Source organism: Xenopus laevis, chromosome 9_10S (assembly GCF_017654675.1).
Source record: "Xenopus laevis strain J_2021 chromosome 9_10S, Xenopus_laevis_v10.1, whole genome shotgun sequence".
In the NCBI taxonomy this organism is placed as follows: domain Eukaryota; kingdom Metazoa; phylum Chordata; class Amphibia; order Anura; family Pipidae; genus Xenopus; species Xenopus laevis.
The window spans coordinates 29,292,183-29,310,863 of NC_054388.1; the positions used below are offsets into that span (position 1 = coordinate 29,292,183).

General features: G+C 42.0%; 1 protein-coding gene across 2 annotated transcripts; it reads right to left on the minus strand.

The window, feature by feature from the left end:
- Positions 1–10,122: 10,122 nt before the first annotated feature.
- cbx2.S (chromobox 2 S homeolog) lies at positions 10,123–18,677 on the minus strand. 2 transcript variants are annotated; one of them, XM_018238347.2, is made up of 5 exons: positions 18,541–18,677; positions 18,410–18,453; positions 17,319–17,384; positions 16,702–16,771; positions 10,123–14,417 (listed from the first exon to the last, which is right to left on the minus strand). In XM_018238347.2, the coding sequence occupies exons 1-5, from the start codon at positions 18,610–18,612 to the stop codon at positions 13,248–13,250; spliced, it is 1,422 nt and encodes a 473-aa protein (XP_018093836.1). In that variant the 5' UTR covers positions 18,613–18,677; the 3' UTR covers positions 10,123–13,247. The 2 variants fall into 2 exon arrangements, with proteins under 2 accessions (XP_018093836.1, XP_041433842.1); XM_041577908.1 differs by lacking the exons at positions 18,410–18,453; positions 18,541–18,677 and having other exon boundaries at positions 16,702–16,773; positions 17,320–17,360.
- Between the last annotated feature and the right edge of the window lie 4 nt (positions 18,678–18,681).

Here is an 18,681-nt window from a genome sequence, read left to right on the forward strand (position 1 = left end):
CGCGCATGCGCAGAACTGCATGCGCACATGCGCAGAAGCGATATCACAAGGAATTATCTGTGGCAGTCGGCGAAAGACAGGACCGGACAATGGGGTAGGCGTCAGAGCAGGTACGTGCCTGGCGCCCCCCCAGCTTTGCGCCCTAGGCATGTGCCTACTCTGCCTAGTTCCGGCCCTGCTTCTGTCTGTTTTTATAGTATATGACGCAACTCTGTTACATGGAGGAATTAGTGCTGCATAGTAAATCAGGCCCTGGTTTTTAACCCGCAACATTAAAATGGATTCCCTTCCCTGGTCAGTCCCCTGTACTTAGCCTTGAGTGTATTTCAGTTGTTGGGGGGATTATGTGGGGTGAGATTGTAACTATTGTACTGTAAAATGACTTGTGTCTACTATCCACATATATGTGTGTATTTGTAGTGCTGACTTGCTATTGTCTGATATTAAATGAGTATCAGGTTCCCTCCATTGATTAGCAGAAATGATTTCACATATTACTTTTTTAGATATGGACTCTGTACTCCTGTTTGTTCTTTGGATGCTTCTCTTATGTGTCTCACTTGCAGCTTGTATTTTGGGCAAGATATATCCCTAATGAATGATGGACTCCATGAAAACCTGGTGGAGAGATTAAAGGAGAACTATTGCAAGTGGGAGAAAAGGGGTAGGAATGGTGCAGCAATAGAAACATTTAGCCTGCATGTGTGTCTGCAGATTTTCTCTTTATTCAGGGTCCATGGTCCAATTTTCTTTTTGGTTGCTAAAAAGTAGCTAAAGGGCTGTATGGACATATACATTGGATGTTCCCCACATTAGGGATCCCTTGATCTCTATTCCTACTGCAGCTTCCCAGATAAGTACTGCACCATTTCTGCATTTCTTGGCTTTCATTGAACTACAACTTGAACTACAAATAACTGTTTAAATGCAAAAATCGTATTGGTTGCTATAGGTTACTGCTCCTAGCAAAACTAGTGAATTTTTACATATGGGGCAAGCGGGCAATCGGACCAGTCCCTGGATCAACCTGTACTGAGCTGAGCTGATCAACAGTTACTGAACTGTCAGTAACCCTATATTTTCTCACTTGCTAAAAAGTCATTCCACCCTTTCTCAAAGCTAACTAATATATCTGCTATTACAACTGATTCCGGGAGAGAATTCCACAACTTCACAGCTCTCACTGTAACAAACCTTTCCCAAATGTTAAGATGGGATCTCCTTTCTTCTAATCTCAGTGGGTCCCTTGTGTCTGCTGGAAGGGTATACTGCTGAATAAAGCATCCGAGATTTTATTGTATGGTCCCCCTAGTATATTTATACATAGTTATCATGTAACTATGAACAACCCCAACTTGGCCATACCGGAGACCTTCCATTCTATTCATCAGCTTAGTTACTCTTATCTGTATTTTCTCTACTGCAATAATGTCCCTTTAGGAGCTCCAAAACTGTCACTAGGTGGCACAGTGTGGCCCCTGTCCCATTGTTCCTGTTACAAGACTCTGCATGATATATTTTATTGCTGCTAAAAGTTAAAGGTGAACAACCCCTTTAACATTTTTTATAATAATAATAATAATAATATAAAGCAAACAAGGGCAGAAGTGCTCATTGAATAATGAAGTAACAGTAGAAGTAATTCCACCTTCTTCCTTTCTCTTTCAAGGAGAGCCAACCTTGCTTTTATATATTACATCTGTACAGGCTGTGCTGGTAAGTGGGAATAGTTGGAAAGAAGGGGGTGAGGAGAGTGGGGGACATGGAGGTGGATGTAGTGGAGGAGATGGAGGTGGAGGTAGTGGATGAGGTGGAGGACATGGAGGTTGATGTAGTGGATGAGGTGGAGGACATGGAGGTTGATGTAGTGGATAAGGTGGAGGACATGGAGGTGGATGTACTGGATGAGGTGGAGGACATGGAGGTTGATGTAGTGGATGAGGTGGAGGACATGGAGGTGGATGTAGTGGATGAGGTGGAGGACATGGAGGTGGATGAGGTGGTGGACATGGAGGTGGATGTAGTGGAGAGCATGGAGGTGGATGTAGTGGAGAGCATGGAGGTGGATGTAGTGGATGAGGTGGAGGACTTGGAGGTGGATGTAGTGGATGAACTGGAGGACATGGAGGTGGATGTAGTGGATGAACTGGAGGACATGGAGGTGGAAGTAGTGGATGAGGTGGAGGACATGGTGGAGGACTTTCACCCACCCTCTTCTTACCCACCACCCCTTACCTTCGCTTTCACCCACCCTTTTCTTACCTCACACCCATTACCCTTGCTTTCACCCACCCTCTTCTTACCCCCACCTCTTTCCCTCACTTTCATTCCCCCTCCTCTCACCCCCCACCCCTTACCCTTGCTTTATCCCCCCCTCCTCTCACACCCCCACCCCTTACCCTTGCTTTCACCCACCCTTTTCTTACCCCCCCAACCCTTACCCTCGCTTTCACCCCCTATTCTTACCCCCACCCATTACCCTTGCTTTCACTCACCCTCTTCTTACCCCCACCCCTTTCCCTCGCTTTCATCCCCCCTCCTCTCACCCCCACCCCTTATGCTTGCTTTAACCTCCCTCCTCTCACCCCCACCCCTTACCCTGGCTTTAACCCCCCTCCTCTCACCCCCCACCCCTTACCATTGATTTAACCCCCCTCCTCTCACCCCGCACCCCTTATTCTTGCTTTCACCCCTCTACTCTTACCCCCACCCCTTACCCTTGCTTTAACCCCCCTCCTCACACCCCACCCGTTATCCTCGCTTCACTCCTTCCACTCACCCACACCCATTACCCTTGCTTTCACCCACCCTCTTCTTACCTCCACCTCTTTCCCTCACTTTCATCCCCCCTCCTCTCACCCCCCACCCCTTACCCTCGCTTTCACCCACCCTATTCTTCCCCCCACCCCTTACACTCGCTTTCACCCCTCCTCTCACCCCCACCCCTTACCCTCGCTTTCACCCCTCCTCTCAACCCCACCCATTACCCTCGCTTTCACCCACCCTCTTCTTACCCCCACCCTCGCTTTCACCCACCCTTTTCTTACCTCCCACCCTTTACCCTCGCTTTTACCCCCTTTACTCACCCACACTTGCTTTCACCCACCCTCTTCTTACCCACACCCTTACCCTTGCTTTAACTTCTCTCCTCTCATCCCTTACCCTCACTTTAAACTCCCTCCTCTCACCCTCTCTACCCTAGCTTTCACCCACCACCCATAACTCTCACTTTCACCCCTCCTTTCACCCCCACCCCTAGCCCTCTCTCTCACTCCCCCTTACCCTCGCACCCACCCCTACCCGCTTATCATGCACCCACATTAGTACTCACATAAGCACTCAAATGCACATACATGCACCCTCCCTCTCAAACATAAAATATAAATGGATCATCGACTGTTAAGAATGCCCGAACCCAATTGACTTTTAATATGAATAAATCCTGTTCCCACCAACAGGTTTTCCCCATAAATATGTCTCTGTGTTTTTCTTGAATCTCTATGGTAAATATTGAGGGGAGGGAAGGTGCTCCTGTGCCTCATTCTGATCAAGGTAACAGACCAATAGTGTGATTTAATACTGCGGAAAGGCTGCTCGCAGGTGCAGGGCAGGGAGGTATATAACTCAGCAGTGGTATTGATAGTCATAAAGGAGAATTCAACCTGTGGGCAAAAAACTCTGTACCCCCCACCCCACGTAGACCCTCCTTCCAGTCTAACTAGCCCCCAGGGAAATGCCCCATACTCCATACTTACCCCTCGTCGCAGATTCTTCCAGCGAAGTTCCACGCATCTATCTTCTGCGAACTATGTAAGCTGACTGGGAGATCGGTATTTCTGTGCATGCACAGTAGGAGCAGTTTGCCGGTTTGCGACGATTGCGCATGCACGGAATTACGTGGAAATTGACAATCTCCCAGTCATCTTACTGAGGACGTGGAAGATGGATGCGTGGATGCGTGGATCTTCGCTGGAAGAATCTGCGATGAAGGGTAAGTATGGAATATGGGGCATTTCCCCAGGGGGGGGAGTAGTTAGCCTGGAAGGAGGGGGTCTACTTGGGGTGGGGGGTACGGGGTTTTTTGCCCACAGGTTGAATTCTCTTGTAAAGATCTGTATGGTTTTATATCTATGCAGGGTTATTTTTTAGAATAGGTACTGCTCTGGGTATTCATTGGTTAATATCAACATCATGGGGCTAAAATACAATATTTGTGCGGGGGGTTATTAGAATGAGTAATGATATGCAATTTCATTGGTTAATAATTACGTGATGGGGCTGACAGACACAGGGTTGATATCTTTTAAGGGTTTCTATGCAATATAATATATATAGCGAAGTTACCCATAAAGCTTTACCTACACTAAATATCTGATTTAGTGGATCTGATAGGGGATATTTTCCAGGCAGCTTCTCTCCAACTGTTGTTTGACTACCACTCCAAGCATCCTCAGGCACACAGCTACAGGGCTGCACACTAGATATCTTTGCTATACCTGCAATAGGCAGAGGCATAAAAAAGAACTGGTTGGGGAGTTACAGGGCATTGAGTCCTGCACTGGGTCGGGTACTGGCTGAATATCCACAAATCAGTCAGATTCTGTGTTGAAAGTCCCCAATTCCCTGATCATGAGGTCAGTCTGCGGGTACCAAGCTTGAACGCAGGGTCTCATCCCCCAAGTGCAAGTGGGTCTGGTTTTGAAAAGCAAAAGGACACTGAATACCAAATCAGCTGTGATACTGGAGGAAGACCTGTAACAAATGCAGTAAAAGCCCATGAAAATTATGATATATCTCTAAGGACTGGTATTACATCTGTGATCCAGTGGATCTGGAAACCCATAATCCAGAAAGCTCTGAATGACAGAAAGGTCATCTCCCATAGACTCCACTTTAAATAATTTCAAAAATGTCCTTTTTCTCTGTAATAATAAAACAGTAGCTTGTACTTGATCCCAACTATGATATAATTAATCCTTATTGGAAGCAAAACCAGCCTATTGGGTTTATTTCATGTTTACATGATTTTCTAGTAGACTTAAGGTATGAAGATCTAAATTATGGAAAGATCCCTTATCCAATAAAACCCCAGGTCCCGAACATTCTGGATAACAGATCCCATACCTGTATTTCCATTGGGTAACCACAAAAAGATAAAGAGAGGGATTATTTAAGAAAACATTCAGTTTCAGTGGAGCCCAATATCAATATTATAAGCCCCTCCCCTATTAATTGTTCAGAAGGGGCCCAAATAGCCTGGGAAATGAAAAGATCAAGGGTTTGTATGATCCAGATTTGTTGAAAAACACCAGCATTATAATGGAGTAGGGGCGCTCTCTAGTGTGTGGTGAAAATGCCTACATCTCAGAGCACACAACAGACAAACAGATTATGGGCTGTCCGCAGAAAGATCACTCAGCCCAAACAGGGTTGGACTGGGCTGGCGGAACACTGGAAAAAACCAGGTGGTACCTGAGCAGCCTACACCAGCTCCCTGTGTGAAGCTGTTGTCGTGTATTGGGTAAAAAAAAATATGTATTGGGTGGCTGGAGGGGGCTTTATAAATGGGGGCTAGAGGATGTGTTGTGGGCAGCTGCTTATCAGTCAAAGTCCCATGAGGCCCCCTAAAGTTACATGGTCCCCCAGCAGTTGCACAGTTTTCTCTACATTGACATCCCTGCAGTGGTGTAACTACAGACAGAAGACCCCATGGATGCAGGTAGCCCCGAACTGTGGAGTCTGCTGTATTGTGGCCCTTCCACCAAGCGGTAGGCAACCAGTCAACTGCAGCCGGAGTGGGCAGTGAATTTTTGCACATTTAAGAGTTGGCATTACAGAAACTTGAGTCCACAGGCACATACATGAAATTAGTTTTTTAAGTAAGAGAACGGACACTCTATGGGGCCTACAAGCAACCAATCAGCAATGAGATTTCAACCTACTTGTCACCTAGAAAACTAAAGTAAAGGTCTGATTGGTTACTATGGTAACATCACAGACAGGCAGAAATAGAGTCTAGACCTACTCGTGTCTGCCTTATAATGGAAAAAGCTTTACAGCTATTTCTCAGCGCCCTGCTTTTAAACTACTCAACCAACCCTCTTTAAGTGCCAAACACTAACTACAATGCAAGCTGGTGCCATATAGAGATGGGCAGTGATTGGTGCCTGACACACCTCTAGTACAGATTTCCTGAGGCGCTGCAGCGTGGGTACATTTGATACCAGGCTACCAAAAGACCCACATAGAGTGTAGTGCCAAACTCTTTTCACTTTTCACTTGACATGAAAAATGGGCAGCAATAAGTAGCAATAACTAGTCCAGCATACACAGATGTGCCATCCCACATAATAACATCATATGAAAACATGGCTGGCACGTTTCCTAGAGGCAGCAGTGGTCTCATAATTCGAAGCCCTGGCTAACCAACTACATAGAGGTCTCCTCTCTATTTATAATTTGACGCACCCCATGAAAATAGTGACCCAGGTCTTCCATAGATTCAGATGAAAAGCTCTTCTCGCACTCCCTGGCCTACGTATTGATTGCCCGGTGCACGGTGACGAAGGGGTCGGCACCTTCCAACATATGGCTCCGGCGTATGCTAACATATACATGGACCTCTTTGAACATGCACACATTTTTTCAAATGCTGAATTCAGCCCATTTATATCGTCCTATATGAGGTATGTGGATGATACCTTTTTCATCTGGACAGGCACATTTGATAAAGTGCAGGAATTTAAATCAGCGTTCATTCCACCATTAAATTTACCCTTGAGATCAATACAAATTAATTACATTTTTTAGATGTCGCGGTGCATGTTCAAGGGTCCTCGTTTGTTACTTCTTTATATTGCAAACCCACTGATAGGAATAACCTTTTAAGGGCCACAAGTTTTCATCCACAGGGCCTGGTGAAAGGTTTGCCTAAAAGCCAGTTAATGCGGGTGAAACGGATCGCCTCTACTGAGTCTTTATACGAACAAGAATCACTTAAGATGGTGAATAAGTTTGTGGAAAGGGGTTATAATTTACCCGATTTAATGAATGCACGGGAGGAAGTGGGGAAACTTAAAAGGGAAATAACACTAAAGAAATTACCAAAAAATGTAAAGGAATCCACGTATCCCGTTTGTATCATCATTTGACACTAACCACAAACTTATTAAAAAGACCATTTTAAAGCATTGGGGGATTGTACAATCAGATCCTAAATATGGCCAGTTATTTAAACAACCCCCTATGTTTTCATACAGAAGGGGCAAGAGTATGCTAAGATGAGCTACCTTTGATACACAATACAAACTAAACCAGTCAGTTCATAGTGGCTGCTGTGTACAGCAGCCACCTTTGATACACAGTTGGAAATGTTTTGGTCTCCTGTGTTGTATTATACCTGATAAATGAGACTGCTCTGTAAATGTACTGTTTGGACATTACCTCAAAAATTATTTTTGTGGAGTTTTTTGGCGAAGTTTTTTCTGTAAAGTTTTTCTACAAAGTTTTTTCTACAAATGATTTTATCCAAATGTGCTAATAAATTAATTTTTATGGGACTATATCAATTCGTGATAAACGGAGAAAAATATTTTCTATGTCAATTTTTTATGTCGATTTTTGTATAATTCACTTGTTTTTCATTTGTCATTTATGTGGTTAATTTCTTCATTACTTATACTGATGATGAGTGTATGATGTCACGCAGGGGGGTGTTAAATAGCTTTCTCTCACAACAAAAATGTTATGCATGATAAAGGGGTCTGACCCCGAAACGTTGAATTTTCTGCTAATAAACGCAAGGGATTGTCCCTGCTTGCACCTGCCCTTTGAGTGCAGGTGATTTCTTACCCAGGTCTTCCATAGAACAGTGATTCTCCCTTACAGGGCTTTGGGAAGTTGGTCTAAATGAACCCCGCTCTGGGGTAAAGATAAGCTCTCACAGTTTAGAACTTTACCAGATGCTGGGCTGTGGGCTGGGGTGAAATTCCTGGGAGATGTGATACAGGGGGAGAGCTGAAGCAGTTTGCCCAACTTAAATAAGAATTCACATTACATACTGTAATTACATGCTTTTCCGGTTTCTTCAGTTCTGACATGCCTTTCAGGCCAATTCCCCAATGGGACTCCAGACATTACTACATCTACTCTGGAGAAATATTTGTGAAGGCCAGAGCTCACTAAGGCACTTAGCTGGTTTTATACAATCCTACTTCAGAACAGTTTTGACTCCATTAAAATTATCTATCTAAAGTGGTCCCAAGATCTTCCCCACATAGATGAAGGTACCTGGAAGGATATATTAGACCAAGTGCCGGATATAAATATTGCAATACGAGACGAGGTATATCCACACCAAATTTCTCAACAGAGTCTATTTGACTCCGTATTGACTAGCTAAGATATACCCAGGTTGCCCGGATACCTGTGTGAAATGCAATCAGGATGCAGGTACCTACCGCCACATTTTCTGGGACTGTCCTAAAATACAACACTTTTGGACTGAGGTGCTAAGGATCATGAGCTCCATTATTGCCTGCCGAACATACGGACCCCTACATGGAAGGACTAACACTAAAGTCAAGTGAAAGGCTCTGCTTACTACAGCTATTGCATCACGCTACAAAAGCCATACTAATGACGTGGAAGGCTGTGGAGCCCCCAGCGCTGGGTTTCTGGAAGAAACTGGTGAATGACAGTCTCCCAAGTCAAAAACTTACATACACTGCACAAGGCTGTCCGGGCAAATTTGGGGAAATCTGGGATAAATCTGATAAAAAAAAAATGGCTGCTGAGTGGCATAGTCATTGATATCCCCTTATTTGAACCAGGTGTCTTGGCCATGTCCCTGTTTTACACAGACCACCCCCTATTCTGTCTAGACCAGGGGTGTCCAAACTACGGCCCACGATCCATTTTTAATTGGCTTGCAGCAGGTAATGACGAGCTGCTCTCGCTGCGCCCCCTGCCCTTCAGATCTAGGGTGTCTGCAGGGGCGATCCTTGCCCCCCCCCGCCTAGAAATTCACTCTTAAAGTACCAGGAGCAGCATTTTTGCCGCCCCTGGTACCTAGTGGGGCACTGCCATCTGAGGCGACAGCCTCAACTCGCCTCATTGGCGAAGCACCCCTGGGTGTCTGGCTGAGCTGCTCCGCAGAACGTGTCACCTTCATTATGGACAAGTGGGAAATGGAGGAGCTGCAGGTCTTTGTGCGGTTGTGTCAGAGCATCCCAGACATTTTGCACTGCCCAGAGTTCAAGTTCTTTACGGACTGGCTCATTAGGTAATGGCTTGCAACTGGGTTGCCACTTCCATACTGGACGTTTTGGTTCATTTACACCGGGCTGCAGCATGGAATCTGTACAACTAGATTCCCTGGACCCATTCCTAATGTATACAGCTGGCTTTCATTTCTCATGCAAGGGCTGTCATATATGGTGCCCTCCAGCTTCGGAAAGACCTTTAGCGACCAGTAGTACAGTATTAGTAAAGTTTCAGGCCATGCAGCCTTTTATCAAGCTTGATAAAAGGCCGCATGGCCTGAAACGTTGCTGTGATGCCCTAAACTGAAATAAAGAACCAAAACCAAAAGATTTACAGTCTGGTGCTGTTCTACAAACAAAGGTCATTGTGATAACAGTGGAAAGTGGCCCCCGAGGAACATGCACCAATTCTCTAAAGGAGAGATAATCGATGTGCTGACTTCTTTTCCAAGATTCTGGGGTTCATTTAGGGCTTAAATCGCTAGTTAGCTACCTCGGAAGGGATATCGGTGTCAGGCTGAATGTCAAGCTGAATGGTCGGCCCCGCACATTTTCACCTCACCAAATCTGGCCCTCGTTGCAAAAAGTTTGGACACCCCTGGTCTAGACTATGCTTAATTTTAGTTTCTTACCTGTTCCATTATCTTTCTTCCTCAAAGGTATCCCTTGAATTGAATAACTATACAAAATGAAGGACAATTGAAAGGTTGCTAACAAAAGCCTATTCTCTAACATTCTAAAAGTAAACCTGAAAGTGAACCACCCCTTTAAATCGAGCATGAGTTCAAAGTTAGCAGAGTTGCCTTCACATATAATGTAGCACAAGATTGAACTACTCGTGGAATTAATGCGGCACAGGTTGAAAGGGTTACAAAAATATTTATTGCTATGCTACACAATACAAAAAGAAACCATGTACAAAAGTTCCAGTTATATAGCAAAGTTTTCTAGTGTTTTATGCAAGTAATAAATTAAAAGCTGCCTAGAAATCTATAAGCAGTATTTTTAAACCACAATAGGTGAGAAGTTATTAAAAATATTAAAATATATATCAAATAAAATAAAGGTAAAAAAGAAGAATGAACAGTCAGCACCATCAGCGCTGTTTAAAAGCATTGTAAAAAAATATATTTTCTTCTATTTACTGATTTAAAGTTCCAACTATTACTAACACAATTGACACTAGAAAGAGGTTTTTTTTTTTTTTTTTGCCCTAAGAATATTACATATAAATGGGTAGCTATGGACAGCCTATTTCCATGCTGGTAGAAAGAAAAGCAAAGTTTAGTGCTGAAAACAGCATATTTTGCTTATGAAAATCAAAATTTTGCAATGTGAAATCAAAAACGTATTTATAAAGCTGTTGTTCTTCCTACTGATGATTTAGTCCATCAAGATGTTTACATTATTTCAAACCATCTCAGTCTTAAAGTCAGTGGAACAAAATCAGAACTAAAAATGTTTTTTACCCCAGGATTTTATAAGTACACTTGATTTTACATGGCGTTAAAGTGACGATATGTGGTATATTCTAACACCAGCAGTAAAAATGCTGCTGTACACAGTAAATGACAAAGTTAGGTTGTGGCGTGTATCAGAGGTTTCATTCTATTTGCTCCATTTGTAATTTGTTATCTGCAAAGAGAGAAACAAATGAAGTACATGTAAATGTTCTGCCTGTCCATCAGTTAAAAATCAAACACTTAGGGGTATATTTATCAAGGGTCGAACTTAAGAGTTTATGGCAGTTTATAAAAACTCCCATAGTTTATAAAAACTCCCATAAACTCAAATTTGGAAATAAATTACCCATCGAAATGTATTTAAAAATTTAAATTTTATAAATTTGGGTGAATAGGCTCAACCTGCAAACTCGAATAGAAATAAAAAAAAAAATTAAGAGTCCACCAAACAACTCCACATTGATTGTCGGAGGTCCCACGTAGGTTAAAACACCAATTAGGCATGTTTTAGATGGATAATAGTCGAATTCTAATTCTTAAAGGGACAGTACAATTAGAATTTCCAAAAAAAAATTTAAACTAAAATTTGGACTATTCCCTAGTCGAATTACACTTAAATAAAACTCGTAATTTGAATTTTCAATTGGACCCTTGATAAATTTGCCCCTTAATTTGCTTGCTGAAACAACATTTTAAGCAATTTGTCTGGATTTGGAAATGAGATTTGCAGCAGCTTCTTGAGCAGAGCCTAGTAATTGGTACAGAATACATACACAATAAAGGGTGAAAACAGACACTACTAAAAACACTGTACAGAACCAAAGACACCTCAGCGACTGCTGACAAATGGGGGAAAGCTGCAGCGAAAACATGAAATATACTGCAAGCAAACTATTCAACAAGTAGTATACATTATTTTTTATTTCACCACTTCTGCATAAAGAAGTGGGGCTGGGGAGGGTTTTAGGTCTGTATTTAAATACTAAGAAGGTCACTTTTTTTGTGCAGGTGAAAGCAGTTTACCATATATAGTAAGAGGGCGGATCAGTATAGTGCCTGTCAGCCCAAAAACCAGAACATTAAAAGATCAAGTGTGCATAATTTGATTGCTTATCTGTTGGTATAAGGCACTGGACTTCAGTTGAGGGAATTTTACGTTATTGCTTTTTAAAATAAAGGACTTTGGATGCTCCTTCCAACAGGCACCAGAGTTTGGTTGAAAACAACTGGTGTGTAGAAGTGCAAATAATGCATCATTTATGTTTCTGTTCCCAACCTCATCACTGATTGTTTAGAGGACAGTAGCCTGTAATAGGTAGTTTGAAAGGCACATAACTATTTGGAGTAACGCTGGCTTATCGCATACCCTATATACCATTGGTTTAAATAGCCCAAGAAGCCAACGTGACTCTCTTTAATTATTTTAAGGCATTGTGACTTAAACTTGTATTAATCACCTAAAGATTTTTTTTCCTAATATTTATGTAAACTAAAATAGGAATGAACAGAAATCGGTCAAACTATTCTTCCTCATTATATTGCCTTAATAATTCAGTCAGTGCTAGATGCGCAAGTAACATCTACTTGACATGTCACCTGTTATCTACAAATAGATAACCCCCAAACTGAGGTTAACCTGCTCCATGACTTCCTTATAACTACAAAAAAATTGGCAATTAGGGCTTAAAAGGGGACCGTTCACCTTAAAAAAGAATTCAAAGTCCTATTTTACGATGGTAGCCAAGCAAAATAAACGTTATTTACACTATAAACATTAAATATTTGGGTTTTTTCATCTTGGAATTCACAACCACAGCAAGCAGGCAGGTGCCATTTTGTAAACACTGTTATTAAGACAAGCATTGCATCATGCCAAAATCTAGTATGTGCCAGAACGGGGAACCTGATAACCCCTCACATACACAATTAGATGGTTAGGAGATGGGGAGAATATGGATAGTGCAGTGAAATCTAGCAAGTGCAGAATGAATAGTGAAAGTAACTGCCTGCTCCGTCTATATGCTATATGATTAACAATATGATCAACAGCTTAAAGTTTTAAACTAGTTTATAACCGGTAAGGATGTTTAAAAAAAAAAATAATAATAATAATTTGGCTTGAAAAGGACTTTTATTATACAGCTTTTTATGTGACGGGTCCCCTTTAACAGAGCACAAATATAAAAAAATATATATATTTATAAAAATCTGCTTCCAGAATTCCAAAACAATGTAAAGAACGTTCAAATTCTCAATACTACAGGTATCCTATTCTGTTGTGTCGCAGTGCCTCAATTTCTTATGGGGACTAAAAACAATGCCAAGGTGACAATTGAGGAACATACTGAAGATGAGAGAGATATATATATATATATATATATATATATATATATATATATATATATATATATATATATATATATATATATATATATATATATATATATATATATATATATATATATATATATATATATAGATAGTTTAGTATGAGATGGGATGCATTTTGGTAATGCCACTATCAGAAGTGGCGCATATTGAAAAAGCCAACACTGGTAGGAGACTCCTTGACGGTTACTGTGATAAGATTGGCAGTGACATCAGTCACAAAAACATGCTCCAGTAGGCTGCGGGCAGGCTTCCAGTCTTGGCTCGCCTGAACAGCCATGTCCTGACTAGAGAGTGAGGAGTCATGATCAGAGTCCAGGCTGCTATCATCACCTGTGCTCAGATCTGCTAAATCCCTTTCCCCCTCTGTCGGTTGTGCTCTCTCTGTTGCAGGATGAGCTGTGGGACCTGTAACTGGCCTGGCAGGCCCAACTGCTCCTGTCTTCTTGCCAATTTTATCTCCTTTGCAGCTAGTTGTTACTCCACCTGAGGGAGACCCATTACTTTTCTGGTTATTATGACCAGTGGGGCAAGCAGCAACACGCATGCCTTGTGTTTTACTTTGCACAGGAGCAGTCCGACTTGGATTTTCATTGCTGCCTGCTGCCACTGCAGGAGTCGACTGTGCTGTGTGGGAATGAGTTTGTTCCTCACTCTCATGAAGTTTAGATGTTTTTGCCATGGCTGGGCTTATCTCCACTTCACCTCTTGGTTTGAATAGATTCTTTGAGTCCAGACAACTCCTCTTTGCATTGAATGTGGAGCTTGCTGGCTTCCTTCCAGGCTGTGAACTGTTCTGATTGATACGGTTCATATAATGGACAATAGAACTTTGCCAGCTAAGGCTTCGTGGTGAGCTTCCATTTGGCTGACTGGGCGAATTCTTTGCAATACTTGAGAGTAACTCTGCCGATAGTCCTCCAGGTCTATCGTTACTGGAAGCTTGCATGTCTTTGGAGTGAGTTTTAAGGGCTTGAAATCCTTGTACGCTGTGTCCTAGTTGTATTTTGTTCATGGTACCCTTTGGGCCAGGTTTTGCCCCTTTTGCACGTCGGGGCAGCTTTTGTTCAGGAGGCAGAGGTTTCCGGCCCCTTTTCTTACGAACTGGTTCCTTCAGTTCTGGTCTTGCCAATACTGCTGGTGCTTTTTTCTGAGGGACAGGGTGAGAATCTCGAGGACGAGGGTTGCATTGTTGTGTGTCTGCATCACTGTCATCAGACGAGGAGGAAGAGGAAGATGATGAGGATGAAGAACTGGAGGAAGAGGAGCTGCTGGATTTTGCCTTTAAAGGAATATCCATTTCCTTGAGAAAACAAAAAAACGCCAAAATTACTTTCATTGCTTATGTTTCATTTGTCACAATATTCTTTATCATTGCATATAGACCTGCAATTCAACAACAGGTTGCAAATGTGTGCCCTGGGGTATTCCGATTACCCTTTTATAAGGAAGAAAATATCTGTTTCAAGTTGTATATAAAAGTAGACGGAAAGCTACTGAGGCAGTTTATTGCCAATAGATTGACCACAATAGTGCAAACTAGAACTCTATTTTTATTTTGTAGAATGCTTTACCGTACCTGAGAAAACAGCTCTAGAAGCACTCGCTTCTTGCTAATAGCGCTGAGCTCAGATTACAGTAGGGAGGGGAGGAGGGAAAAAGGAAAGGGGAGAGGAGCAAACTAAGCATGCTCAAGACATAGCCCTAGAGGTTTAAGCTGAAAACAGGAAGTCTGATACAGAAGCACATGTATGCACAATAGAAGGAAAGAAATGCAGTATTTCTTTTGACAGAGGACTCAGAGCAGCATTACTTTGAGGGTTTACTGGTTTATTTATATTGACCTTTCCGATAAAGCTTACTTAGTTTTAACCTTTCCTTCTCCTTTAAGACAAAAAGTGTGTTCTGCTTCTTTGTTTTAAATCCTTTTCGTAATAAATATTGTACTTCCTGTTGTAAAATATGAACATATTGGAAATAACCTCAGAGTTCTGTTTTGCACTTTGCATGTAGCTTTGTGCCTTAATATAGACATACAGCTCCTCCATGCCCTCTAATACTTCTAGTATAAATGGCTCTCATAACTATAACATAACTATACATAAATGAAACCAAACATTTTACTATAATTTCATCTAAAATGATAGTTTGCTGGTGGTCTCTCTTGTTTTTTTACAAATAAATAAATATTAGTATAGGATCAATAATACAGAATATTTGAGACAAGGTTTTCTGCATAAGGGATCTTTCTGTAATTTGGATCTCCATACCTAGCCTGCTAAAAAGCATTCAAACATCAAATAAAGCCAACAGGATTGCCAAGTCACCAATATGAATGCATTAAAGGGGACCTGTCACCCTAAAAAATAATTCCAAATCCTGTTTTATGATGTCAAGCAAAATAAACTTCACTTACACTATATACATAATTTCAAACTTCTTTCTTTTAATCTTGTAAATCACAATCAAATCAAACAGGCAGCAGCGACTTTTTGGACACTGTTATTAAGGCAAGTTAAAATATTGCCAAAATCTTGCTTATGCACCAAAATGGGGCACCTGATGCCCATACCATGCACTGGCTACAAAATTAAATGTTGAAGACAGAGGGGGAATGTAAGGAGTGCAGTGACATCTAGAAATTGCAAGTAATTCCCTGCCGCCTCTATGCCTATGGCCCACACTGTTGAAGGACCTTCTGTGCAGTTTCAGTGACGCTGGGCGGCGAGATTTTTCCATAGGCTAATTACGAATCAAAAAAAGGACTTCAGCCTATGGGAGGATCACTCGGCCCCCAGCCTAGCGTCATGGAAGCAAGGCAGAAGATCCGTTAGTAGTGTGAGCGGTCTGCTGTGCAAAGGTTAGCGAGGCTGGTGGCGGCTTTGAGGAAAAATATTCTGGGTGCAACACATACTTGATACTGACACGTTGCTATGATTTTTATTTTCCTCTAATTTGAAGGGGTGGCCTCTGGTGTGGTGACCCCCTTTATCGGTAAAAAGGTCCCCTGCTATTTGTCTATAATGTCCTTTAATGTACTTGTAAAGTGTAATCATGCCCCCTCTCAAGTGTCTTTCTTCCCAGAGAAAACAAATCCAACCTTGACCCCTACCCTAATTTAAGTCTTCCATCCCTCTAACCAGTTTAGTTGCATGTTTCTGCACGCTCTCCAGCTCATTTATAGCCCTCTTAAAAAATGGAGCCCAAAACCACATACTCCAGGTGAAGCCTTACCAGGGCCTATAAAGAGGCATAATTAAGTTTTCATCCCTTGAGTTTATGCCTGTTTTTTATGCAAGACAGAACTTTATTTGCTTTAGTGGCCACAGAATGGCACTGCCCAGAATTAGACAATTGTTATCCACAAAAAAACCCTAGAACCTTAATTAAACATTACTCAAGATGCCAGAGAGACTCCTAAGCTCTGCAGCCAGACACAATAGGTGTTACTAATCTGCTGCTTCTCTCTGCAAAGTCATAATAGTTTTGCTTGCCGGTAATAAACATTCAGAAAAGCAATAATACAGTAAATACATGAAAATACGAGCTGCTGCGTGGCACAGCAATAGCTGTAACTGGAAACTCACCACGTTTTTACGTGGCCTTCCCCTTGGTCTTTTGCCTCGCTTTCTGTTCCGCAGCTCCTTTTCCTGCTCCCTATAAACGAAGGGATAGAAGAGAAGAATAACTTACTTTTTACCAATGTTGCAAAAGTCTTAGTTTTCCAGCAAAGACAGGTCTGTTAATCAGCTGGCTTGTCTTATATTGTCTTAAAAGTCTGAGCCATCGAGAATAGAAAGGGACAGACAAACACTGCTTTCAATAGCAATAAGAAATAGCCATAAGAAATGTGTAATGAATGTATATTGCAAAGCTGCTTAGAATTATGTTTTTCGTTTAGAAGGCAAAAATTATTTTTGGGATTGATATTCCTTTTAAGCAGCCCAAAATACTCAGCATTAAAGCACCTAACAGCCTCCCGTAAACGTGTTTGTACCAGAGCTTGTCAGGCAAGTTACCTGTACAATCACCCTTTTTCAGGTCACTATCACCTTAGGCAAGATATAACATAAGCACTATTAATACAATGTATGTTTGCAGATGTATGTATATTCCTTCTTTGAATGCTACATGACAATGTCAGGAACATGAATAACATTTCTAAGAAATACAAGTTTTGTTATGAATTTTGTCTGCATTTTACCTTTTTTGGAATGCCAAGAGAAGCCGTGGATCTAAAATATTCTCCTCTGGTTCCCAACTGTTATGTCTGGGAGAAAAAAAAAAATCCTAAATAGTTTGCATAAAAATGACAAGTTCAACCTTAGTATTACACACAGAGCAATACAGATCTTTTCGTTATCGTGAGACCACGATTATCTCGAAAACGATCGTTTAATGTGCGATTTGTCCATCAACTAAAAAGACCATTTCAGGTGATATTGCGAGGAAAACAGAGGGTAGCTGCCTGCTTGGCCCTGCAAACATAGATAGATTACACTGGGACCGATACATTTTTTTTAACCTGGCCGATCAATTTTCTGACAGATGGACGAAAAATCGTAAGATGTACTATCGTTTGAATTCCACTAACTTCACAATAATTTGACGGATTGGTCGCATTTCGCTAAAATCGTCATTCACCAAAAAAAAATCTTTGCGTCTATGGGGACGTTAACACTGCAGCCTAGGGTCCTTGGTTCAAGTCCAGCCAGGACACTATCTGCCCAGGAGCTTGCATGTCCTTGGGGGTTTCCTCCCACAATTCAAAAATACATGAATTTTAATTCATGATAAATTGACCAGAGTGAACATGATGGAGAATATAGAGTGTATGATCCACAGAAGCAAGGACTGATGTGAATGATTTATAATCCATGCATAATGCTGTTAATGTATAATTATAATAATCCACGTATAACGCTGCTAAATATGTCAGCTATACAAGGATAATTATCATTCCAATTCCAGTGGGTGCTCTTCAGATAGGGAATGCCTGGGAGGTGGGTTTATTATGGAAATATGCAAATTAGCCATCACCAGTAGGAAGAGACTACTGGGGGTGGATTATAGGGGGGAAATACAAGACAGTGACAGAGTCACACACAGGCTGCTGCCACTACTCCACACAAAGGCACAGGTATATGGTGGGTGTGTGACCTATAGAAGGGGCTTACAAAAAAGGGGGAGGGGCCAGTTTAGAAAGAAGTGGTGGGAGGAGAAAGAAACACAGGGTAAGTGACAGCTACATGAATGACACGTTAATGCGACAAAGGACAGCATGGGGGGACTCACTTGGAGGACCAGCCTCTCCACTTCACCAAGTATTCAGCCGTGCCCTGCAGGGAGATAGACAAATAACTGCGTTAATTCACCGCGGAAGGATGCGTCTTTATAACGGGCCTCCTGGACCCACGCTAAATTACCTTCCGTAGCCTCTTGCTCAGGATACATTCCGCGGCAAACACCTGCTCCCCAACAGCGCTCAGCTCCTCCATGTCTGCCGCGGGAGGGCGTCTCCTTGTTTTCCGGGTCACGGCCACAACACGAGTCACAACACACAAAGC

Bases quoted from the DNA above. Each gene is read 5' to 3' on its own strand.
- cbx2.S (XM_018238347.2), bottom strand. From the start codon at position 18,612: ATGGAGGAGCTGAGCGCTGTTGGGGAGCAGGTGTTTGCCGCGGAATGT. The intron at 18,454-18,540 runs GTAATTTAGCGT...ATCTCCCTGCAG, and splicing joins TGAGCAAGAGGCTACGGAAG to GGCACGGCTGAATACTTGGT. The intron at 16,772-17,318 runs GTAAAATGCAGA...CTTCGTTTATAG, and splicing joins CTCTTGGCATTCCAAAAAAG to GGAGCAGGAAAAGGAGCTGC.